Source organism: Asterias rubens, chromosome 14 (assembly GCF_902459465.1).
Source record: "Asterias rubens chromosome 14, eAstRub1.3, whole genome shotgun sequence".
In the NCBI taxonomy this organism is placed as follows: domain Eukaryota; kingdom Metazoa; phylum Echinodermata; class Asteroidea; order Forcipulatida; family Asteriidae; genus Asterias; species Asterias rubens.
Genome location: NC_047075.1, coordinates 4,449,267 through 4,475,529, shown reverse-complemented (window position 1 = coordinate 4,475,529; position 26,263 = coordinate 4,449,267). Strand labels below are relative to the sequence as shown.

The 26,263-nt window shown below is 37.5% G+C and overlaps 5 protein-coding genes across 5 annotated transcripts; all 5 read right to left on the bottom strand.

The window, feature by feature from the left end:
- Window positions 1-4,073: 4,073 nt before the first annotated feature.
- On the bottom strand, window positions 4,074-5,136 carry LOC117299580 (ryncolin-1-like). The gene has a single exon (XM_033783129.1). It carries the CDS (start codon window positions 5,046-5,048, stop codon window positions 4,074-4,076), a length of 975 nt encoding a protein of 324 aa, XP_033639020.1. The 5' UTR covers window positions 5,049-5,136.
- A 1,296-nt stretch (window positions 5,137-6,432) lies between these two features.
- On the bottom strand, window positions 6,433-7,407 carry LOC117299578 (ryncolin-2-like). The gene has a single exon (XM_033783128.1). The coding sequence runs from the start codon at window positions 7,405-7,407 to the stop codon at window positions 6,433-6,435; it is 975 nt and encodes a 324-aa protein (XP_033639019.1).
- Window positions 7,408-8,857: 1,450 nt separating this feature from the next.
- LOC117299577 (ryncolin-1-like) lies at window positions 8,858-9,859 on the bottom strand. The gene has a single exon (XM_033783127.1). It carries the CDS (start codon window positions 9,857-9,859, stop codon window positions 8,858-8,860), a length of 1,002 nt encoding a protein of 333 aa, XP_033639018.1.
- A 2,058-nt stretch (window positions 9,860-11,917) lies between these two features.
- Window positions 11,918-12,460, bottom strand: LOC117299576 (ryncolin-1-like). Its single transcript, XM_033783126.1, has one exon. It carries the CDS (start codon window positions 12,458-12,460, stop codon window positions 11,918-11,920), a length of 543 nt encoding a protein of 180 aa, XP_033639017.1.
- Window positions 12,461-18,126: 5,666 nt separating this feature from the next.
- LOC117299575 (microfibril-associated glycoprotein 4-like) lies at window positions 18,127-19,077 on the bottom strand. Its single transcript, XM_033783125.1, has one exon. The coding sequence runs from the start codon at window positions 19,075-19,077 to the stop codon at window positions 18,127-18,129; it is 951 nt and encodes a 316-aa protein (XP_033639016.1).
- Between the last annotated feature and the right edge of the window lie 7,186 nt (window positions 19,078-26,263).

Genomic DNA, 26,263 nt, shown 5'->3' with positions numbered 1-26,263 from the left:
ATTGCGTCAGAAATTTCATTGTTTTAACTCTTCACGGAGGTGAGCATAGTTAAATACTTAATTTATGCTGTTTATGCTGTCTTAATACAAGTTTCATAAGGATTCAGACAAAACATTCCTATCAGTTGTCGCCCGACGTCCGCGGATATTCGGTAATTATATTTAAGAATATCCGGTTACTTGGTCGTAATTACAGAACTATCCGGTTTATAAACAGCTATTTGCGCCCTATGCGGATATCCGGTTAAGAAAAAAAAGGCATTCGCGGTTACGGATAGGAAAACCTATTCGCCATTAACCGGATATTTGAATAATTCGCCCAGGCCTAATGGTTTTACTCCAATTTGTAATTGCCCTTAGCAATTAAAACAAATTCATTGGCTAGTTCATTGATAACTCTGAATGTGCTTTGTGAAATCAAAACCTGCATTATACTAATCCATTGGTATGAAAACTGCTCTAGAAGTGGCATACATGTAGTCCGTGGGTTTGAATCCCACCCGAATAATATGGATTTTTGTTCACAGGACTCAGGGAAGGTTCTGGGCAGTGCTTAACACTTAGCCTGGGCGACTTGTGTGGCTAGTGTCAAAGTCAAAACTAATACTTAGTCGAACTGCAACTACAAACCGTTGTTCAACTACTTGAATAATCATGCCGCCATGACTAATCCAAAAATTTTCGTGACTTCCTGCTTGGTGAACCAATTGTGTTTCTCATGACTATTCACACCATCACAATCAGACATCAGCCTTGACCCATTCCTTTCCTTGTGAATTTTACTATTTTGCGCCTGTGGCAAAGAGTACAATGTATGCCGCAATGCATCTTGAGAATTTAAATTAAAAATTAGTTGGGACTACATGTACATGTAGGTGTAGCGACTATAAGTAGCGACTATATGAGGCAGGACTAGTAGAGCAATAAATTTATCTTACATGTATACTTTAACACACTTAACCAAACCGCGGTAGCCCTATACATTTTCTGGAATTCCTTGTCACAAAATGGGATAAATATACGTGTAAGATGAATATTGGCTATTGGGGGTTTTATCCCATGGACCCAAGGGGTTGTGGGTTTGAATCTCACCCAAGGAATGCCTTGGTTATTGGCACCTCTTTTGGGCCTTTGGCATTCCTTGACCCATCTCAACTCCTGTGGAGTATGCAGCACCAGCATCCCAATGGGCACACATGTTGCCATTAATCATTCACAACAATGTTAACAAGGTCCACACTCACAGGTACAGGTGACAGTTACGTATGTCAATTAAAAAAATGTTTTTGTTTTATTCACTCAACTAAGGTTTACATAACATAAACAGCATTAATACAGATAAAATTAAGGTAAAATAAAAGGAGAATAATATGTGCTTTCAAAAAGTCTTTTCTTAAACACTCAGGAATTTTGAACATTTCTGATATTGTTTTTGTCAACCAGGTAAAAACAATAACTGTTTTGACTTTCCAGTCCACAAACTGCTTCTCAAAATATTTAAAAACACAGTGATTAGCCTATTTCAGTTCATAATTTTGCTGATCTACTGATCTTTGCAAGTATTTCTCTCAGACTGTTGACAAATTGTTGCCCAAGTTGCTAATTATTCACACAACATGTACATTGGCCACACTCACAGGTACCAATATACTCCTGGTGAAGAGGAACAATTAATGTTAAGTGTCTTGGCAAAGAATACAAATAACATGTCAGGGATTCAAACCCAAACTCTGAGGACATACATAATCATTATGATTTTAGTTTGATGCTTAGGCCGTTTGGTCATGAAACTTTGTTGCGGCATGGATCATAAAAGCTTAATTGGTTTTCATTGTTCTGAAATTGACCCTGGATAAGTATGAATTTTTGTATAGTCATACAAAAAGTTATTCTTTTTCTTTAAATCACAAATTCTAGCTTTAAATAAATTAAAATTAAGACAATTCAATTAATTAAAAGTAGCAAACACACTTTTGAAAATTCCTCCTTTGAAATTACTCTGTTGAACATCTGATACACTTTTTCCCATCAAGATAATATAGGTGAAAACGTTTTTTTATATAGATTTCTAGTCCATACGTTTGACTTGATAGCTTTGTTCTTAAATTGGCCCTGGATTTAAGCCAATGTCTAAATAGCACTAAAGGTGATTTTCATATCACTAATTTAAGGTTTACACACTTAAAGATTAAGAAAACAATTTTAATTAAAAAGAGAATAATATATCATTAAAAAGTCTTTTCTTAAACTCTCAGTTGAACATTTCTGATATGGTTTTGACATCAGATAGAACACATGCCTTTTGACATCCTGTCCACAAAGTTGACTTCCGCCTCGTTAATTATTTAAACACATATTAATTTTGATTATTTCAGTAACTAATGTTGCTATGTACACCAATCTTTGCAATGATTTCTTAGAAACAATTTCTTTAACTCAAAATTCAGCTGGCTTTTTGGTTTCACCCGATGGTTAAACAATGCTTTTAAAACAAAATCAGATTGTCAACTGTTTACTGTACTTTCACACTTGGTCTTACAGGAACTAATGCCTCTACATAATCAAAGGTTTGATAGATTCTTGATCATATATAGGATTTGAGGCATTGCATGGTGAGGTATCAATGTATATTTGGTTTGCGGTAACACCATGTGTGTATCTACTTGCCAGGTAGAGTTGTTCTTAGGGAACTGTCTTGCTTTATTCTACTGCCGTGGAGTAGATAATCGGAGGTTCGGGAGACTTCTCAGTTCTGTAATGAACTGTCCTGCTTTTTAACTATTACCAGGGCGGATGGTATAGAAATTAGACTGGACTACTACTGTAGCTTATAGGATCGTAATTAACTGTACTGCCGCAGAGTCAGTTCTGAATTGGTCTCAATGTTTCGACTAGCTTGCTCTAGTCATCGTCAGGAGACTGAGGTTCTTGATCCATGGTCAAATCTCTGGACTCTTCCCCCACACGAAGCAGTGTGGAAAGTTGTGGTACGACAATCTGATTTTTACATCTCTTCTCAGCATTTCACAATATTTGGCAAGTTTGAAAATGTCACTAGTTAAATTCTAAGTCCTACAAATACAAATGACTTGGATCACTTATTATATCAATATAATCAGTTCACGTGCCATGTAATTCTACTATCCAACAGCATGTGTGCAGCTATAATCACAATAGAATAAAAAGAGAAAATACCATTTCAAAAAATCTTTTCTTAAACACTCTGTTAAACATTTTGTAATAGGCCTAGTTGTGCGATTCTATTTCCTTCCGACAAAAAAAAGTTTTGAATTTCCAGGTCACAATTTTAACTTCTGCTCTGTACATTTAAAAACACACCTTGATTATTTCAGTAAACAATTTGGCTGATCTTTGAAATTATTTCTTTACCAACAAACTTAGCTGGTTATCGCCATCAATCGTTTGGTTAAACAATGCTGGACGAAATGAGATTGTAAATGTTACTTTCATAAAATGTCAAATGACAAATTCTAGTAAAGAATATTCTACAATAAAACAATAATTTTTCATCTCACTGCAATAGTCAAACAGTCGGTATCTAATATCTGATTTCATATTTCCGATGTTTGTATACTGAATGGAAATCAACTTTACCGCTGTGAATGTTGTGAATGTTTTCGTAATGTCCACCAACAAACAGTCGGCAGTCCCTTTGTCAAAGAAATTTGAGCCTTCTCATTAAAATTGAATTTTTAGTTGATCTTTTTACTAGAATTTATTGGAAATTGTTTTTGTTGTAGTTTTTGTTTACCTTTCTTTTCTTCCTTTTTTAAAACATTGATAGCGTTAACAAGGTTAAAAGGGCCTACCGTTGATGTGTTCTTGATCTCTGTGCTCAAATGGAGAGTCTCAGGCATTCTTCATGTTCTTAGTTACAGCGAAGAAAATAACCTTTCCAGTTCAACAAGTCAATCACTTCATGTCCCATAAACCATGGCCTTGGTAAGAGTTTGAATTCGAAAAAACTTGCCGTGTTTTCATGATGCAATTTGTAATAATCCCCACTCCAGTTGTTCCATCTTATTCCCTGTACCTGTTCAATGAGTTGATAGTTACAAAACTTGCCGTATTTTCATGCTGCATTTCTTCAGGGAGTAGTAATATCCTTTCCACGCTTCCCATTGTATTCCCTGTGCAAATGACACCTCTCCCTGTGGATAGTATTTACCGTTCAGATGAGCTTGAAAACAGCGATTAAACCACCAGGCACCTTCATATCCCTCGGCACAATTGTAATCAGACCTTGCATCATTGTCCTGATCCTTTGTTGAGAATGATTGGCCATCATGCCATGCCATTGAATCACCTGCTGGACTCTGAGCATCATATGAACCAACCTGGAGAGTGTACTTGTCACCTGTAACAGCAAACTCACCATAAGAAGCCCAAGATGTGTTGGACTGCCAATCTTCCATATCTACACTGAGCTGCCATTGACCCGATCCAGTAAGGTCACGCAGGATATCATTCCCCAACCAGAACTCATTCTGCAGATCACCAAACCCAGATTGGTATTCAGCCCAGGTACGGTAAAAGTCACCAGAGCCATCTTGTCTCCTCTGGAACACGATCCAGCCTCCTCCATCTGTCTCCATATCACAGTAAACCTGTAACCCACCAGTAAGACTTGTAGGAAAGATGGTGTATAAACCATTGATGCGGTAACCAGCTTGATATAACTCCAGACAACTACTAGTGCCGGGTAGTGAAAATAAAGAAGTATCCAAGTTGACATCATAGTAGGCACTCCCTTGAATTGCAACAAAGTCATCAGGGCTGTGAGCTCTGCTGGCATTATTCAACTCGCAACTACCTCTTGTGATGTGATAGTTGAATGATGCACACTGTGGATCCATAGAGCAGTCTCTCCCACATATCACAGGAGAAGATACAGTCTTCCACTCAAACACATGATTCAGTAAGGCTCGGTTTTCAGCCAAGTAGAACATTCCGATCATCCGTTGGTTAACACCCTGGCAGGATTTTACCATCAAAATCAGAACAAAGATTATGATCATAACTTCCATGTTGAGTGTTCAATGGACTCTATCAGAGAGAAAATATTGGGTAATATTTTTCCCCTTACTTTTGCTGGAAAGTTGTCCTGACACTGACAGTTACTCTTTGACACAGACAAATCAAATGAACCAAATCTTTGGTTGCAACCTATTTTAACGCAGTAAGACCCACCCATTGACATCACTGATACACAGCATTGAGGGAGAAACAAAGGAAGAAAAAGAACACCACACAAACCAAAAGCTATGAGACAACCGCCAGCATCATTTGTGGCAGGTTTTGATTGGCTGTGCTCTTCTCGCTCAAGATTATTTCCTTACGTCTTTAATTTTTTTTTTTTTTTTTTTTAATGGTTTACACTCGCCAATTGAAAACCTTAGCAGTAACGTTTCTATAATATAAGCCCTTCCATTGTACTCCATTTCCTGGCGCTGGCAGAGTATTTTCAATCACAATGGCCAGCCCTTCAAGTTGAGATTGTCCTTTGGACAATACACTCATTACTACTAAATAATACTAGAAGGGTAAGCCCAATGCGATTTCAGTGTGGGCAACGTTTTCACAATTAAAGGACTTCCTAAAATACTAAGAAGACTTTGAATTTACCGGCAGCTCAATGGAGAGAAAAAAGAGTGCAGGGGTCAGGTTGAGATGGTCGTGTGGACCGTACAACCAATATGTACGATATAATACTTGACAGTTAAGCCCAACGCAATCTCAGTGTACTAACGTTTTGGCAATTAAGGGGCTTCCTAAAATACTAAGAAGACTTTGAATTTACCGACAGCTCAATTGAGAGTAAAAAGAGTGCTTTCCAGTGGCCAGACCTTCAAGTTGAGGTGGTGGTGTGGATCGTACAATCAATACTTACGATAACACTTAAGCCATATCTGTATGTAGGTTCTCGTTATTAACTGTAGTGTGGCAGGAGCCTATATTTTGAAGCATGTTTGTACTGAAAAGTTGTTAATACTCCGCCATAATTTTTGGTTTTCACCTTTTTCTGCAAAAAAATTCATTCCCTATTGAACCAGAGCCAAATAGCCCTTGATTTGATACGGCAATGAGTTTTTGGTTTTTATTTTTAGCATTTTGCATTTTCTTTTTTTCTGTTCCTTTAATAAATTAATTGATAATGTGAACGTGATTAAAAACCCTACCGTTGGTGTTGTTGATCTCAGCTGTGTCCATATGGATAGTCTCTTGGCATTTCTTACAGCAAAGAAAATAACCTGTCCAGTGCAACAAGTCAGTCAATTCTCGTTCCAACAACCCTCGGGTATGAGTTTGAGATAGATTACTTGCCGTATTTCCATGCCAGCTTTCTTGAGGGAATAATCCCCACTCCGGTCATTCTGTTTTATTTTCTGTACCTGTTTAATGAGGTGATAGTTACAAAACTTGCCGTATTTTCATGCTGCTTTTTTTGTGGGAGTATTCATATCCTTTCCGTATGACCCATTGTATTCCATGTCCAAATGGCACATGTCCCTGTGGATAGTATTTACCGTTAAGGTTAGCACGAAAGCAGTAATTATACCACCAGGCACCTTCCCATTGCTCGGCACAGTTAAAAGATTTTGCATCATTGTCTTGATCTTTCGTTGTGAATGAATGGCCATTATGGTGTGCCATTGAATCACCTGCTGGACTCTGAGCATCATATGAACCAACCTGGAGAGTGTACTTGTCACCTGTAACAGCAAACTCACCATAAGAAGCCCAAGTTGTGTTGGACTGCCAATCTTCAATATCTACTCTGAGTTGCCATTGACCTGACCCAGTAAGGTCACGCAGGATATCATTCCCCAGCCAGAACTCATTCTGTAGGTCACCAAAACCAGATTGGTATTCAGCCCAGGCACGGTAAAAGTCACCAGAGCCATCTTGTCTCCTCTGGAACACGATCCAGCCTCCTCCATCTGTCTCCATATCACAGTAAACCTGTAACCCGTCAGTCCGACTTGTAGGAAAGATGGTGTATAAACCATTGCTGCGGTAACCAGCTTGATACAAATCCAAACAACCACTGTAATTCATAGTGCTGGGCAGTGAAAATGACAAAGCGTCCAAGTTGTCATCATAGTAGGCACTCCCTTGAATCTGAACAAACTCATCGGGACTGTGATCTCTTCTTGCATTATTCAACACACAAATACCTCTTATGATGTGATAGTTGAATGATGCACACTGTGGATCCATAGAGCAGTCTCGCCCACAGATCACAGGAGAAGATACAGTCTTCCACTCAAACACATGATTCAGTAAGGCACGGTTTTCAGCCAAGTAGAAGGTTTCGATGAAACGTTTTTGGTTTTCTCCTAGGCAGGTTTGTACCATCAAAATCAGAACGAAGATTGTGATCATCTTATTTTCCCTTATGAATGTTTTTGGATTCTATCAGAGAGAATATTTGGTGTTTATTTTCTCCCCTAACCATCGGTGAAGAGTTCGATCAAGAGTTGTCCCTACCCTAACAGTTACTCGTTAACACAAACGAATCAAATGAACCAAATCTTTGGTTTGCAGCTATTTTTAATGCAGAAGCTCCACCCATTGGCGTTTCCTCAGCAGTGAGAGAGAGAGTGAGAACAAGATAGAAAAACAAAACCACACAAACCAAAAGCATGGAGACAAACGCCAGCATCATTTGTGGCAGGTTTTGATTGGCTGTGCTCTTCTTGAAAAAGACATTAAAAAAACGCACAAGACACAATCATCATCTGTAGTGGGTTTTGATTGGTTGTGCTCTCCTCGCTCATGATTTTTTGCTTACTCCTGTAGTGTTATATTTGTTCAGACTAATTGCCTATTGAAAACATTTTTAGTACTGTTTCTCTAATTTAAGGCTTTCCATTGTACTCCCTTTCCAGGGTATTTTCCATCACAATGGCCTGATGACCTTCAAGTTGAAATGGTGTGTTAATTGCACGGGATACACTAAATGTGTAGCACTGTGTACTTGATTACTTTCCCGTGTTCTGTGAACAAACATTACATGCATACTCAGACGGGATTCAAACCAAGAACCTTTGAGATTCTACAGCAGTGCTATATAAGCTAGACCACTGCTTATTTTTTCTCAAAATTCATAAGTTCCTGGTTCTCAACCATTGCCAAATAGACCTTGATTTGCTTCGGCAATGAGCTATTTGGGGGTTTTTGGCTTTTGTTTTTCTTGTTAATGTTAAAGACAGTGGACACTATTAGTAAATTGTCAAAGACCAGTCTTCTCACTTGGTGTATCAACATGCATAAAATAACAAACCTGTGAAAACTTGAGCTCAATTGGTCGTTGAAGTTGCGAGATAACTATGAAAGAAGAAAAAAAAACAGCCTTGTCACACGAAGTTGTGTGCTTTTAGATTCTTGATTTCGAGACCTCAAATTCTAAATGAAATCAAATTCTTGGAAAATTACTTCTTTCTCAAAAACTTTGCACTTCAGAGGGAGCTGTTTCTCACTATACTATCAACCTCTCCCCATTACTCGTTACCAAGTGAGTTTTTATACTGATAATTATTTTGAGTAATAACAATAGTGTCCACTGCCTTTAATGTTATTAAAAACCCTACCATTGATGCGTTGTCGGTCCCTTTGTTCAAATGGAGGGTCTGGGGGCATTTCTTACAGCAATGAAAACAAAGTTTTCAGTTCAACAAGTCACTCAATTCATGTTCCAAAAACCCTTTGGTAATTGTTTGAGTTTAACTTTTATGTTCTTTCAGTATTAACATGCTGCATTTCTTGAGGGAGTAATAATCCCCACTCCAGTCATTCAATTTTAATTGCCTGTCCCCGGTCAATGAGTTGATAGTTACAAAACTTGCCGTATTTTCATGCTGCATTTCTTCAAGGAGTAGTATTTCCCTTTCCACTCTTTCCATTGTATTCCATGTGATTGTGTCACATCTTGGCTTGGATAATATTTACCGTTCAGATGAGCACGAAAGCAGGTATTAAACCACCAGGCCCCATCATATCGCTTGGCACAGTTGACATTAGACCACGCATCATTGTCCTGATCCTCCGTTGAGAATGAATGGCCATTACTAACTGCCATTGAATCACCTGCTGTACTCTGAGCATCATATGAACCAACCTGGAGAGTGTACTTGGCTCCTGTAACAGCAAACTCACCATAGGACGCCCAAGCTGTGTTGGACTCCCAATCTTCCATATCTGCTCTGAGCTCCCATTGACCTGACCCAGTAAGGTCACGTAGGATATCATTCCCCAACCAGAACTCATTCTGTAGATCATCACCAAACCCAGATTGGTAATCAGCCCAGGTACGGTCAAAGTCAATAGAGCCATCTTGCCTCCTTTGGAACACGATCCAGCCTCCTCCATCTGTCTCCATATCACAGTAAACCTGTAACCCATCAGGCACGCTTGAAGGAAAGATGGTGTATAAACCATTGATGCTGTAACCAGCTTGGTACATCTCCAGACAACTACTGTAACTTGTTGTAGTGGTAGTGCTGGGTAGTGAAAATGATAAAGTGTCCAAGTTGTCATCATAGTAGGCACTTCCTTGAATCTCAACAAAGTCATCAGGGCTGTGGGCTCTGCTGGCATTATTCAATTCACAAATACCTTTTATGATGTGGTAGTTGAATGATGCACACTGTGGATCCATAGAGCAGTCTCGCCCACAGATCACAGGAGAAGATACAGTCTTCAACTGAAACACATGATTCAGTAAGGCTTGGTTTTCAGCCAGGTAAAACGTTTCGCTGAACTGTTGTTGGTTTTCACCCTGGCAGGTTTGTACCATCAAAGTCTTAACCAAGATTATGATCATCATAACTTCCATGATGAATGTTCGTGGATTCTATCAGAGAGATGTTTTTTGTGTTAATTTTCCCCCTTTAACTGACTGTGAAAAGATGTCCTGACACTGACGGTTCTTCATAGACGGATTAAATGAACCACATCTTCGGTCGCAACCAATTTTAAACTCCACCCATTGACATCAGCATTTCACAGCGATGAGAGAGTGAGAGCAAAAGAAAGAAAAATGGCACAAGACAAAAGCTTGAAGACATACACCATCATCATCTGTAGCGTGTTTTCATTGGCTCTGCTCTTCCCGCTCTGCTTACGCCTGTGGTGTAATAATTTCCTGACTAATTGCCTATTGAAAACCTTTTCACTAATGCTTCTATAGTTTAGCCCTTTCATTGTACTCCAGTAGAGCAGGGTTTTTCCATCACAATGGTCTGACGGCTTCTTCAAGTTGAGATGGTTGTGTTAATTGCACGATCAATATTTTCAATATAATACTTAACTGGTTTACAAGTACGTGTATAATGCCCTACGTTACTTCAGCATCAGGGCACTTCCTAAAATACAAGACAGCTTTGAGTTTGCTGTTAGCTACATTGTACATGTATAATGGTGACAAAAGAGTCAACTTTTTGCATAGTATCCGCTTTCGTTCTGCCCGACTTTCAGGTTGAGATTATTGTGTGGACTGTATTCAATCAATATGCCTTACTATATAACACTTACAGGAACACGTTGCTTTGGATCGGTCGAGTTGGTCCTTGAAAAGCATTCTGTAACCGTTTGTTATAAAATCGGTATGGTTAGAAAGATGTTGTAAAAGTAGAATACAATGCTCTGCATTAATATGCCTCGAAATTGCGTGGTTTTCTTTTTACCTCGTCGACTAACACGGTCAGCCATTTATGGGAGTCAAATTTTTGACTCCCATAAATGGCCGACCGTGTTAGTTCGCGACGTATAATGAAAAACGTGCAATTTTGAGTGATACTTTTGTAGATCAATATATTCTACTTTAAAACATCTTTCTAACCATTAGCATTTCATAACAAAAGGTTTCAAACGCTTTTTATAGACCAGTTCGTCCGATCCAAGGCAACGTGTTCCTTTAACAGTTAAAGGTACTGGAGACCTGTGGTAATTGTCAACGATCTGTCTTGCTCACTTGGTGTATCTCAACATGCATAAAAAAACTGTTAAAATTTGAAATCAATTGGTTGTCGAAGTTGTGTGAGAATAATGGAAGAAAAAAACTCTTGTTGCACTGTAAGCTGTGTGCTTTCAGATGCTTGAATTCGAGACCGCAGCTGAGGTCTTGTTTCAATTCAAATATTATTTGGGTGAGAAACTATGTCTTTCACAAAAACTACGTTACTTCAGAGGGAGCTGTTTATCACAATGTGTTTTACTATCAACAGCTCTCCATTGCTCGTTACTAAGTAAGTTTTTATGCTAACAATTACTTTGAGTAATTACCAAAAGTGTCCAGTGCCGTTTAGCCCTATGCCATGTATGCGACTTAAAGGTACATCCTGGTTATTAACTGTGGTATGGCAGGAGAATTTATGTTGTTTACTACGCCATTTTTTGTCCTTAAAAAGTTGCCTGGTTAACAAGAGGCAAAAAGCCCTTGATTTGATACGGCAATGAGCCAAGTCTCCCATTTGAAAAAGATGATAAGGTACTACAGTGAATAGCATATCAGTTGAGGGCGCTGTTGAACCCACACAAAGATATAGGACATGCATGTGCACGTCGTGCACGACAACGTAAATGTACACCGCGGTCAGCCTATGCCCCCACTGCCTACCCTGAAACACAATAAACCTTATTATTTTTACAAATACAAACGCATATATTAGTACGTACAGTATAGCTTGGCATTATAACTCAAAAAATGATATTCATTTTCCTAGACTGATTCAAGGAATCTAAAAACAAATGATAGCTAAAACAAACGATAGCAAATTAATAATAAGACATTTTACAATAAACCATCAATGCGCTTTACATTGGGTGCGTTCGTTTAGCTTCCCTGGGTCGACCCCGGTCTGCCCGGTACGTTCAAATAGCGGTGAGTTGATAGTTACAAAACTTGCCGTATTTTCATGCTGCATTTCTTCAGGGAGTAGTAATATCCTTTCCAGCTGTACCATTGTATTCCCTCTGACAAGTAAACCTCTCCCTGTGGATAGTATTTACCGTTCAGATGAGCTTGAAAGCAATCCTTAAACCACCAGGCACCTTCATATCGCTCGGCACAATTGTAACCAGACCCTGCATCATTGTCTTGATCCTTCGTTGTGAATGATTGGCCATCATGCCATGCCATTGAATCACCTGCTGGACTCTGAGCATCATATGAACCAACCTGGAGAGTGTACTTGTCACCTGTAACAGCAAATTCACCATAAGAAGCCCACGATGTGTTGGACTGCCAATCTTCCATATCTACTCTGAGTTGCCATTGACCTGATCCAATAAGGTCACGCAGGATGTCATTCCCCAGCCACAACTCATTCTGTAGATCACCAAACCCAGATTGGTATTCAGTCCAGTTACGATAAAAGTCAACTGAGCAATCTTGTCTCCTCTGGAACACGATCCAGCCTCCTCCATCTGTCTCCATATCACAGTAAACCTGTAACCCATCAGTCAGACTTAGTGAAGGAAAGATGGTGTATATAAACCATTGATGTGGTAACCAGCTTGATACAACTCCAGACAACTGCTGTAACTTGTAGTGGTTGGTAGTGAAAATGAAAAAGTATCCAAGTTGTCGTCATAGTAGGCGCTCCCTTGAATCTCAACAAAATCATTAGGGTTGTGAGCTCTGCTGGCATTATTCAACTCACAAATACCTTTTATGATGTGATAGTTGAATGATGCACACTGTGGATCCAAAGAGCAGTCTCGTCCACAGGGTAAGAGTCTGAGTTTTTGAATGGCTTGGTTGCCATATTTTCATGCTGTATTCCTTGAGGGAGTAATAATCCCCACTCCAGTTGTTCCGTTTTATTCCCTGTCCCTGGTCAATTAATAGTTGGTCAATTGGAACAGTTGATAGTTACAGAACTTGCCGTATTTGCTAAACAGCTGAACTTGCTAAACAGTCAATATTATCACTAAATTGCTTTATTTTTTACGTGTTTTATTTTCGTTTGTTTTTTTGTTACATGGTTTTACTCCAATTTGTAATTGCCCTTAGCAATTAAAACAAATTCATTGGCTAGTTCATTGATAGCTCTGAATGTGCTTTGTGAAATCAAAACCTGCATTATACTAATCCATTGGTATGAAAACTGCTCTAGAAGTGGCATACATGTAGTCCGTGGGTTTGAATCCCACCCAAGTAATATGGATTTTTGTTCACAGGACTCAGGGAAGGTTTTGGGCAGTGCTTAACACTTAGCCTGGGCGACTTGTGTGGCTAGTGTCAAAGTCAAAACTAATACTTAGTCGAACTGCAACTACAAACCGTTGCTCAACTACTTGAATAATCATGCCGCCATGACTAATCCAAAAATTGTTGTGACTTCCTGCTTGGTGAACCAATTGTGTTTCTCATGACTATTCACACCATCACAATCAGACATCAGCCTTGACCCATTCCTTTCCTTGTGAATTTTACTATTTTGTGCCTGCGGCAAAGAGTACAATGTATGCCGCAATGCATCTTGAGAATTTAAATTAAGAATTGTTGGGAATACATGTACATGTAGGTGTAGCGACTATAAGCAGCGACTATATGAGGCAGGACTAGTAGAGTAATAAATTTATCTTACATGTATACTTTAACACACTTAACCAAACCACGGTAGCCCATACATTTTCTGGAATTCCTTGTCACAAAATGGGATAAATATACGTGTAAGATGAATATTGGCTATTGGGGGTTTTATCCCGTGGACCCAAGGGGTTGTGGGTTTGAATCTCACCCAAGGAATGCCTTGGTTATTGGTACCTCTTTTGGGCCTTTGGCATTCCTTGACTCATCTCAACTCCTGTGGAGTATGCAGCACCAGCATCCCAATGGGCACACACGTTGCCATTAATCATTAACAACAATGTTAACAAGGTCCACACTCACAGGCACAGGTGACAGTTACGTATGTCATTCAAAAAATGTTTTGTTTTATTCACTCATCTAAGGTTTACATAACATAAACAGCATTAATACAAATAAAATTAAGGTAAAATAAAAGGAGAATAATATGTGCTTTCAAGAAGTCTTTTCTTAAACACTCAGGAATTTTGAACATTTCTGATATTGTTTTTGTCAACCAGGTAAAAACAATAACTGTTTTGACTTTCCAGTCCACAAACTGCTTCTCAAAATATTTAAAAACACAGTGATTAGCCTATTTCAGTTCATAATTTTGCTGATCTACTGATCTTTGCAAGTATTTCTCTCAGACTGTTGACAAATTGTTGCCCAAGTTGCTAATTATTCACACAACATGTACATTGGCCACACTCACAGGTACCAATATACTCCTGGTGAAGAGGAACAATTAATGTTAAGTGTCTTGGCAAAGAATACAAATAACATGTCAGGGATTCAAACCCAAACTCTGAGGACATACATAATCATTATGATTTTAGTTTGATGCTTAGGCCGTTTGGTCATGAAACTTTGTTGCGGCATGGATCATAAAATCTTAATTGGTTTTCATTGTTCTAAAATTGGCCCTGATTGTGTGAATTTCTGTATAGTCATGCAAAAAGTTTTGCTTTCTTTAAATCACTAATTCTAGCTTTAAATAAATAAAAATTAAGACAATACAGTTAATTAAAAGTAGAAAATACACTATTGAAAATCCTTCCTTTGAAATAACTCTGTTGAACATCTGATACACTTTTTCCCATCAAGATAATATAGGGGAATTTTTTTTAATATAGATTTCCAGTCCATACGTTTGACTTAAGATAGCTTTCCTTGTTCTTAAATTGGCCCTGGATAAGTGAATGTCAAAATAGCTCAAAAGGTGATTTTCATATCACTAATTTAAGGTTTACATACTTAAAGATTAAGAAAACAATTTTAATTAAAGAGAGAAGAATTATTATTAAAAAGTCTTTTCTTAAACACTCAGTTAAACATTTCTGATATGGGTTTGACATCAGATAGAACACATGCCTTTTGACATCCTGTCCACAAAGTTGACTTCCGCGTCGTTAATTATTTAAACACATATTAATTTTGATTATTTTAGTAACTAATGTTGCTATGTACATGTACACCAATCTTTGCAATGATTTCTTAGAAACAATTTCTTTAACTCAAAATTCAGCTGCCTTTTTGGTTTCACCTGATGGTTAAACAATGCTTTTAAAACAAAATCAGATTGTCAACTGTTTACTGTACTTTCACACTTGGTCTTACAGGAACTAATGCCTCTACATAATCAAAGGTTTGATAGATTCTTGATCATATATAGGATTGAGGCATTGCATGGTGAGGTATCAATGTATATTTGGTTTGCGGTAACACCATGTGTGTATCTACTTGCCAGGTAGAGTTGTTCTTAGGGAACTGTATTGCTTTATTCTACTGCCGTGGAGTAGATAATCGGAGGTTCGGGAGACTTCTCAGTTCTGAAAAGAACTGTCCTGCTTTTTAACTATTACCAGGGCGGATGGTATAGAAATTAGACTGGACTACTACTTTAGCTTATAGGATCGTAATTAACTGTACTGCCGCGGAGTCAGTTCTGAATTGGTCTCAACGTTTTGACTAGCTTGCTCTAGTCATCGTCAGGAGACTGAGGTTCTTGATCCATGGTCAAATCTGTGGACTCTTCCCCCACACGAAGCAGTGTGGAAAGTTGTGGTACGACAATCTGATTTTCACATCTCTTCTCAACATTTCACAATATTTATATTTTATCATTATATTTTTAAAGTGTCACTAGTTAAATTCTAAGTCCTGCAAATACAAATTACTTAGATCACTTATTATATCAATATAATCAGTTCATGTGCCATGTAATTCTACTATCCAACAGCATGTGTGCAGCTATAATCACAATAGAATAAAAAGAGAAAATACCATTTCAAAAAATCTTTTCTTAAACACTCTGTTAAACATTTTGTAATAGGCCTAGTTGTGCGATTCTATTTCCTTCCGACAAAAAAAAGTTTTGAATTTCCAGGTCACAATTTTAACTTCTGCTCTGTAAATTTAAAAACACACCTTGATTATTTCAGTAAACAATTTGGCTGATCTTTGAAATTATTTCTATACCAACAAACTTAGCTGGTTATCGCCATCAATCGTTTGGTTAAACAATGCTGGACGAAATCAGATTGTTGCATCATTGAGACTTTACCATCTTGAGGCCAGGCCTCCGTTGAACTAAAGTCTAGATAAATGTGTTTTATTGTCAATTCATGAACCATCCAGTGTGGAAAGTTGTGGTACGACAATCGGATTTTCACATCTCTTCTCAACATTTCACAATATTTATATTTTATCATTATATTTTTAAAGTTTCACTAATTTTAAGTCCTACAAAAACAAATCACTTATATGTACCACTTAGACCACTCAAGTGCTTGGTATTTCTGTTGTGCACCTAAACAATTACACAATATTTGCACACAAAAATGTGTTATACATGTAAATAATGGAATCAATGTGTGGTGAAGAGGTTTTCAACTAGTGGTTTAATCCCAAAGAGGCCTGGTTCTTGATAATTTTACCGAGACGAAGTTGAGGTAAATTATCAAGAACCAGGCCTCGGCGGGTTTAAACCACTAGTTGAAAACCGATAAATACCTTTTCAGTCAAAAAACATTGGTACAAAGTAAAAATAAAAAAAGTAAAATAAATGCAACATTTTTAATTGTACAATAGTTTCTTTCAACACAACACCCCTCCAGCTATGAAATAGTAAGGCCCTAGGCCCGATCGGATAAACAACTTATAAGGAAATGCTGTGCGCGTCGTGCGTATCGCGTGATGTGGCATGACTGTTTCAGCCGTTGCTCTCGACCAATAGGAATAAAAAAACTGTCTTAAAAGAACAGGTGCAAGCTCGTGTGTCACGCCCATGTTTCAACACTTTTTACTGGTCATAAACAAAGGTTTGTACACACCCACGTGACGCGCTCTCCACCAATAATAGGAATAGCGAAACTGTCTGAGGTATGAATTAGAAATAAATTATATGTACTTCATTGGATCACTTGCTTAAAGGCACTGGACACCCTTTGGTAATTACTCAAAATGATTTTTAGCCTAAAAACTTATTTGGTAACGAGCAACTAAGAGCTGTCGATGGTGTACAATGTAAAACATTGTGAGAAACGGCTCCCTCTGAAGTAACATAGTTTTTTGAGATAGAGGTAATTTTGTGATCAAATATTAAAAGACTTCAAGCCTGAAGCCTTTTTTATGCATCTGATTGAAAGCACACAAATTTGTGCAACAAGGGTATTTTTTCTTTCATTATTCTCTTGCAACTTCGATTAACAATTTAGTTTACTTTGACAACTACTAAAGGTGTCCAATCCTTTGAATAGCACAAGCATGGGATCTACATGTACAACAAGTATGTTTCATCTTCCATTCAACAATAAAACCGATACAAGTTTTCAACTTTCAAAACAAAATAGCTGGCCGCTCGGACAAGTTTATAAATAAACTTTTACCTTAGTTCGCTTCACAACACATTTCAACACTTCAAAGACAAATTCTAGTAAAGAATATTCTACAATAAAACAATAGTTTTTCATCTCACTGCAATAGTCAAACAGTCGGTATCTAATATCTGATTTCATATTTCCGATGTTTGTTTACTGAATGGAAATCAACTTTAGAATGATGTTAAATTAAATTATACCGCTGTGAATGTTTTCGTAATGTCCACCAACAAACAGTCGGCAGTTCCTTTGTCAAAGAAACTCGAGCCTTCTCATTAAAATTGAATTTTTAGTTGATCTTTTACTAGAATTTATTGGAAATTGTTTTTGTTGTAGTTTTTGTTTACCTTTCTTTTCTTCCTTTTTTAAAACATTGATAGCGTTAACAAGGTTAAAAGGGCCTACCGTTGATGTGTTCTTGATCTCTGTGCTCAAATGGAGAGTCTCAGGCATTCTTCATGTTCTTAGTTACAGCGAAGAAGATAACCTTTCCAGTTCAACAAGTCAATCACTTCATGTCCCATAAACCCTGGCCTTGGTAAGAGTTTGAATTCGAAAAAACTTGCCGTGTTTTCATGATGCAATTTTTAATAATCCCCACTCCAGTTGTTCCATCTTATTCCCTGTACCTGTTCAATGAGTTGATAGTTACAAAACTTGCCGTATTTTCATGCTGCATTTCTTCAGGGAGTATTCATATCCTTTCCACGCGTCCCATTGTATTCCCTCTGCATATGACACCTCTCCCTGTGGATAGTATTTACCGTTCAGATGAGCAGTAAAGCAAGCTTTAAACCACCAGGCACCTTCACTTTGCTCGGCACAATTGTAACCAGACCTTGCATCATTGTCTTGATCCTTTGTTGAGAATGAATGGCCATTACTACCTGCCATTGAATCACCTGCTGGACTCTGAGCATCATATGAACCAACCTGGAGAGTGTACTTGTCACCTGTAACAGCAAACTCACCATAAGAAGCCCACGATGTGTTGGACTGCCAATCTTCCATATCTACACTGAGCTCCCATTGACCCGATCCAGTAAGGTCACGCAGGATATCATTCCCCAACCAGAACTCATTCTGCAGATCACCAAACCCAGATTGGTATTCAGTCCAGGTACGGTAAAAGTCACCAGAGCCATCTTGTCTCCTCTGGAACACGATCCAGCCTCCTCCATCTGTCTCCATATCACAGTAAACCTGTAACCCGTCAGTCCGACTTTTAGGAAAGATGGTGTATAAACTATTGCTGCGGTAACCAGCTTGATACAAATCCAAACAACCACTGTAATTCATAGTGCTGGGCAGTGAAAATGACAAAGCGTCCAAGTTGTCATCATAGTAGGCACTCCCTTCAATTGCAACAAAGTCATCGGGACTGTGAGCTCTGCTAGCATTATTCAACACACAAATACGTCTTCTGATGTGATAGTTGAATGATGCACACTGTGCATCCATAAAGCAGTCTCGCCCACAGATCACAGGAGAAGATACAGTCTTCCACTCAAACACATGATTCAGTAAGGCACGGTTTTCAGCCAAGTAGGTTTCCCCAGTGAACTGTCGTAGAGTCTCACTCTGACAGCATTGTGTCATCAAGGTCAAAAACAGGGATGTGATAACAACTATCATGATCAAGCTTTAGAGGCATATAAAAATGTAAAAATTCCTGAAGGAAACTGTATTGAATGAAAAGACAAGAGTTACATGTAGATTTCAGTCAACCTTATACTCTCTGGATTACAGTATCTTGATATCCTTTCATCGGTTGTTTCTTCACTGAAGTGATGAAGATCAGAGGAGTTTGGTTATTTTGAAGGCAGCCTAGCATAGTACGTCAGTGCTGTTACTAATGGTAACTAAGGGGTAACCCATAGTAACAAGTAAATAACAACACTTTGTACCATTTGATTGGTCCTTTCTGGCATTGTCATGAATATTTATGAGCGTTCTCTGGCAAATCTATATCAAGATGAAGTTATGGACTTGACCGTCTGCTCAACACGTTTTCCTTTAATTAAATTTAACTAGTTGTTGAGTGATAACCAAATTGCACAAATTAAGGTCTTAATTAGTTGAGGCGTAGCAGAGAAGGACGTGCTCCTACCATGCTAACCTTGATTCCATCATCATATTAGGCAATGTCATGAATATTCATGAGCATCAGGCAAATCTAATATCCAAACCAAAGTAAACTTGACCTTCTGTGCAACACGGTTTCCCGTTTATGTAATGTAATTAATAGTTGAGTGACAACCAATTTTCACAATTAAGGTTTTAAATGATAAGGAGTTGCAGTGAAGAACGTGCTCATACCATGCCAATTTGGATTACTGCCTCCACCACTTCAATGCCTGAAGGTCTTTGATGTTTCCGAAGACTGGCCTAAAATTGTTGTAGATAAGTTATTAGAAGTAGAGAGTACAAACTTCATCTAGTGCACCACACAATCAAGACTTTAATATGTACAATGTTAAACTTTACAAGTAAAAGCTGTAGGCGACTTCAGAGTGCGCTAGGTTTTGATAATTCAGAGACTTTCTTAAATAATAAGAATGCTGTGAATTTACCTGCAGCTCTAGAGGCAAGAGTCAAAACTGTTTGCATAATATTCGCTTTCATTTGGCCAGCCTTTAAGTTGAGATGGTCGTGTGGACCGTTTGCTCAATACATAGAAACAATTAAGCCCTTGATCTCTGTGTTCGTATGCAGAGTCTCGGGGCATTCCTTACAGCGAAGAATAAACATTTCAGTTCAACAAGTCAATCAATTCATGTTCCCACAGCGCATGGGTAAGAGTTTGAGTTTATATTACTTCCCGTATTTTCATGCATATATTTCTTCAGGGAGTATGTAATGATCCCCACTCCAGTCATTCCATTTAGTTCCCTGTCTTTGGTCAATGAGTTAAGATTTGCCGTATTTTCATGTGGCATTCCTTCAGGGCGTAGACTAGTCATGTCCTGTCCACTAGGCCCATTGTATTCCCTGTCCATATGACACGTCTCCCGGTAGATAGTATTTACCATTCAGATGAGCAGTAAAGCAGGCATAAAACCACCAGGCACCTTCTTGCTCAGCACAATCATTGTCCTGACTGAGAAAATGATCCATAAGTAACCTATTGAACCCAGAGCCAAACAGCCATTGATTTATTTGATTTGGTAATGAGCTGGTTTTTGTTTTTAGCAAATCTTTTCTTTTTTCTGTTCCTTTAACATTTCAATTGACAATGTTAACATGATTAAAAATCCTACCGTTGATGAGTTGTTGGTCCCTGTGTTCAAAGGGATAGTCTCTTGGCATTTCTTACAGCAAAGAAAATAACCTTTCCAGTTCAACATGTCAATCAATTCATGTTCCAACAATTCGCTTGGGTAAGAGTCTGATTTTTTGAATGGCTTGTTTGCCATATTTTTATGCTGTATTCCTTGAGGGAGTAATAATCCCCACTCCAGTTGTTCCGTTTTATTCCCTGTCTCTGGTCAATTAATAGTTGGTCAATTGGAAGAGTTGATAGTTACAGAACTTGCCGTATTTGCTAAACAGCTGAACTTGCTAAACAGTCAATATTATCACTAAATTGCTTTATTTTTTACTTGTTTTTATTTTTGTTTGTTTTTTTGTTACATGGTTTTACTCCAATTTGTAATTGCCCTTAGCAATTAAAACAAATTCATTGGCTAGTTCATTGATAACTCTGAATGTGCTTTGTGAAATCAAAACCTGCAATATACTAATCCATTGGTATGAAAACTGCTCTAGAAGTGGCATACATGTAGTCCGTGGGTTTGAATCCCACCCGAGTAATATGGATTTTTGTTCACAGGACTCAGGGAGGGTTCTGGGCAGTGCTTAACACTTTTTAGCCTGGGCGACTTGTGTGGCTAGTGTCAAAGTCAAAACTAATACTTAGTCGAACTGCAACTACAAACCGTTGTTCAACTACTTGAATAATCATGCCGCCATGACTAATCCAAAAATTGTCGTGACTTCCTGCTTGGTGAACCAATTGTGTTTCTCATGACTATTCACACCATCACAATCAGACATCAGCCTTGACCCATTCCTTTCCTTGTGAATTTTACTATTTTGTGCCTGCGGCAAAGAGTACAATGTATGCCGCAATGCATCTTGAGAATTTAAATTAAGAATTAGTTGGGACTACATGTACATGTAGGTGTAGCGACTATAAGTAGAGACTATATGAGGCAGGACTAGTAGAGTAATAAATTTATCTTACATGTATCCTTTAACACACTTAACCAAACCGCGGTAGGCCTATACATTTTCTGGAATTCCTTGTCACAAAATGGGATAAATATACGTGTAAGATGAATATTGGCTATTGGGGGTTTTATCCCGTGGACCCAAGGGGTTGTGGGTTTGAATCTCACCCAAGGAATGCCTTGGTTATTTGTACCTCTTTTGGGCCTTTGGCATTCCTTGACCCATCTCAACTCCTGTGGAGTATGCAGCACCAGCATCCCAATGGGTACACATGTTGCCATTAATCATTCACAACAATGTTAACAAGGTCCACACTCACAGGTACAGGTGACAGTTACGTATGTCAATTAAACAAATGTTTTTGTTTTATTCACTCAACTAAGGTTTACATAACATAAACAGCATTAATACAGATAAAATTAAGGTAAAATAAAAGGAGAAAAATATGTGCTTTCAAAAAGTCTTTTCTTAAACACTCAGGAATTTTGAACATTTCTGATATTGTTTTTGTCAACCAGATAAAAACAATAACTGTTTTGACTTTCCAGTCCACAAACTGCTTCTCAAAATATTAAAAAACACAGTGATTAGCCCATTTCAGTTCATAATTTTGCTGATCTACTGATCTTTGCAAGTATTTCTTTCAGACTGTTGACAAATTGTTGCCCAAGTTGCTAATTATTCACACAACATGTACAGTGGCCACACTCACAAGTACCAATATACTCCTGGTGAAGAGGAACAATTAATGTTAAGTGTCTTGGCAAAGAATACAAATAACATGTCAGGGATTCAAACCCAAACTCTGAGGACATACATAATCATTATGATTTTAGTTTGATGCTTAGGCCGTTTGGTCATGAAACTTTGTTGCGGCATGGATCATTAAATCTTAATTGGTTTTCATTGTTCTGAAATTGACCCTGGATAAGTATGAATTTTTGTATAGTCATGCAAAAAGTTATTCTTTTTCTTTAAATCACAAATTCTAGCTTTAAATAAATTAAAATTAAGACAATTCAATTAATTAAAAGTAGAAAACACACTTTTGAAAATTCCTCCTTTGAAATTACTCAGTTGAACATCTGATACACTTTTTCCCATCAAGATAATATAGGGGAACATTTTTTTTACATAGATTTCTAGTCCATACGTTTGACTTGATAGCTTTAGTTGTTCTTAAATTGGCCCTGGATTTAAGCCAATGTCAAAATAGCTCAAAAGGTGATTTTCATATCACTAATCTAAGGTTTACACACTTAAAGATTAAGGAAACAATTTTAATTAAAAAGAGAATAATATATTATTAAAAAGTCTTTTCTTAAACTCTCAGTTGAACATTTCTGATATGGTTTTGACATCAGATAGAACACATGCCTTTTGACATCCTGTCCACAAAGTTGACTTCCGCGTCGTTAATTATTTAAAAACATATTAATTTTGATTATTTTAGTAACTAATGTTGCTATGTACACCAATCTTTGCAATGATTTCTTAGAAACAATTTCTTTAGCTCAAAATTCAGCTGCCTTTTTGGTTTCACCTGATGGTTAAACAATGCTTTTAAAACAAAATCAGATTGTCAACTGTTTACTGTACTTTCACACTTGGTCTTACAGGAACTAATGCCTCTACATAATCAAAGGTTTGATAGATTCTTGATCATATATAGGATTTGAGGCATTGCATGGTGAGGTATCAATGTATATTTGGTTTGCGGTAACACCATGTGTGTATCTACTTGCCAGGTAGAGTTGTTCTTAGGGAACTGTATTGCTTTATTCTACTGCCGTTGAGTAGATAATCGGAGGTTCGGGAGACTTCTCAGTTCTGAAAAGAACTGTCCTGCTTTTTAACTATTACCAGGGCGGATGGTATAGAAATTAGACTGGACTACTACTTTAGCTTATAGGATCGTAATTAACCGCGGAGTCAGTTCTGAATTGGTCTCAACGTTTTGACTAGCTTGCTCTGGTCATCGTCAGGAGACTGAGGTTCTTGATCCATGGTCAAATCTCTGGACTCTTCCCCCACACGAAGCAGTGTGGAAAGTTGTGGTACGACAATCTGATTTTCACATCTCTTCTCAACATTTCACAATATTTATATTTTATCATTATATTTTTAAAGTGTCACTAGTTAAATTCTAAGTCCTACAAATACAAATGACTTGGATCACTTATTATATCAATATAATCAGTTCACGTGCCATGTAATTCTACTATCCAACAGCATGTGTGCAGCTATAATCACAATAGAATAAAAAGAGAAAATACCATTTCAAAAAATCTTTTCTTAAACACTCTGTTAAACATTTTGTAATAGGCCTAGTTGTGCGATTCTATTTCCTTCCGACAAAAAAAAGTTTTGAATTTCCAGGTCACAATTTTAACTTCTGCTCTGTAAATTTAAAAACACACCTTGATTATTTCAGTAAACAATTTGGCTGATCTTTGAAATTATTTCTATACCAACAAACTTAGCTGGTTATCGCCATCAATCGTTTGGTTAAACAATGCTGGACGAAATCAGATTGTTGCATCATTGAGACTTTACCATCTTGAGGCCAGGCCTCCGTTGAACTAAAGTCTAGATAAATGTGTTTTATTGTCAATTCATGAACCATCCAGTGTGGAAAGTTGTGGTACGACAATCGGATTTTCACATCTCTTCTCAACATTTCACAATATTTATATTTTATCATTATATTTTTAAAGTGTCACTAGTTAAATTCTAAGTCCTACAAAAACAAATCACTTATATGTACCACTTAGACCACTCAAGTGCTTGGTATTTCTGTTGTGCACCTAAACAATTACACAATATTTGCACACAAAAATGTTTTATAAATAATGGAATCAATGTGTGGTGAAGAGGTTTTCAACTAGTGGTTTAATCCCAAAGAGGCCTGGTTCTTGATAATTTTACCGAGACGAAGTTGAGGTAAATTATCAAGAACCAGGCCTCGGCGGGTTTAAACCACTAGTTGAAAACCGATAAATACCTTTTCAGTCAAAAAACATCAACACTTTTTGGTCAAAAAGTAAAATAAATGCAACATTTTTAATTGTACAATAGTTTCTTTCAACACAACACCCCTCCAGCTATGAAATAGTAAGGCCCTCGGCCCGATCGGGTAAACAACTTATAAGGGAATGCTGTGCGCGTCGTGCGTATCGCGTGATGTGGCATGACTGTTTCAGCCGTTGCTCTCGACCAATAGGAATGAAAAACTGTCTTAAAAGAACAGGTGCAAGCTCGTGTGTCACGCCCATGTTTCAACACTCTTTACTGGTCATAAACAAAGGTTTATACACACCCACGTGACGCGCTCTCCACCAATAGGAATAGCGAAACTGTCTGAGGTATGAATTATAAATAAATTATATGTACTTCATTGGATCACTTGCTTAAAGGCACTGGACACCATTTGGTAATTACTCAAAATGATTTTTAGCCTAAAAACGTACTTGGTAACGAGCAACTGAGAGCTGTCGATAGTGTACAATGTAAAACATTGTGAGAAACGGCTCCCTCTGAAGTAACATAGTTCTTTGAGATAGAGTCAATTTTTTTATCAAATATTAAAAGACTTCAAGCCTGAAGCCTTTTTTATGCATCTGATTGAAAGCACACAAATTTGTGCAACAAGGGTATTTTTTCTTTCATTATTCTCTTGCAACTTCGATTAACAATTTAGTTTACTTTGACAACTACTAAAGGTGTCCAATCCTTTGAATAGCACAAGCATGGGATCTACATGTTCAACAAGTATGTTTCATCTTCCATTCAACAATAAAACCGATACAAGTTTTCAACTTTCAAAACAAAATAGCTGGCCGCTCGGAAAAGTTTATAAATAAACTTTTACCTTAATTCACTTCACAACACATTTCAACACTTGGTAAATGCTACTTTCATAAAATGTCAAATGACAAATTCTAGTAAAGAATATTCTACAATAGGCCCTAAAACAATAATTTTTCATCTCACTGCAATAGTCAAACAGTCGGTATCTAATATCTGATTTCATATTTCCGATGTTTGTATACTGAATGGGAATCAACTTTAGAATTATGTTAAATTAAATTATACCGCTGTGAATGTTTTCGTAATGTCCACCAACAAACAGTCGGCAGTTCCTTTGTCAAAGAAATTTGAGTCTTCTCATTAAAATTGAATTTTTAGTTGATCTTTTTACTAGAATTTATTACTAGAATTGGAAATTGTTTTTGTTGTAGTTTTTGTTTACCTTTCTTTTCTTCCTTTTTTAAAACATTGATAGCGTTAACAAGGTTAAAAGGGCCTACCGTTGATGTGTTCTTGATCTCTGTGCTCAAATGGAGAGTGTCAGGCATTCTTCATGTTCTTAGATACAGCGAAGAAAATAACCTTTCCAGTTCAACAAGTCAATCACTTTATGTCCCAAAAACCCTGGCCTTGGTAAGGTTTGAATTCGAAAAAACTTGCCGTGTTTTCATGATGCAATTTTTAATAATCCCCACTCCAGTTGTTCCATCTTATTCCCTGTACCTGTTCAATGAGTTGATAG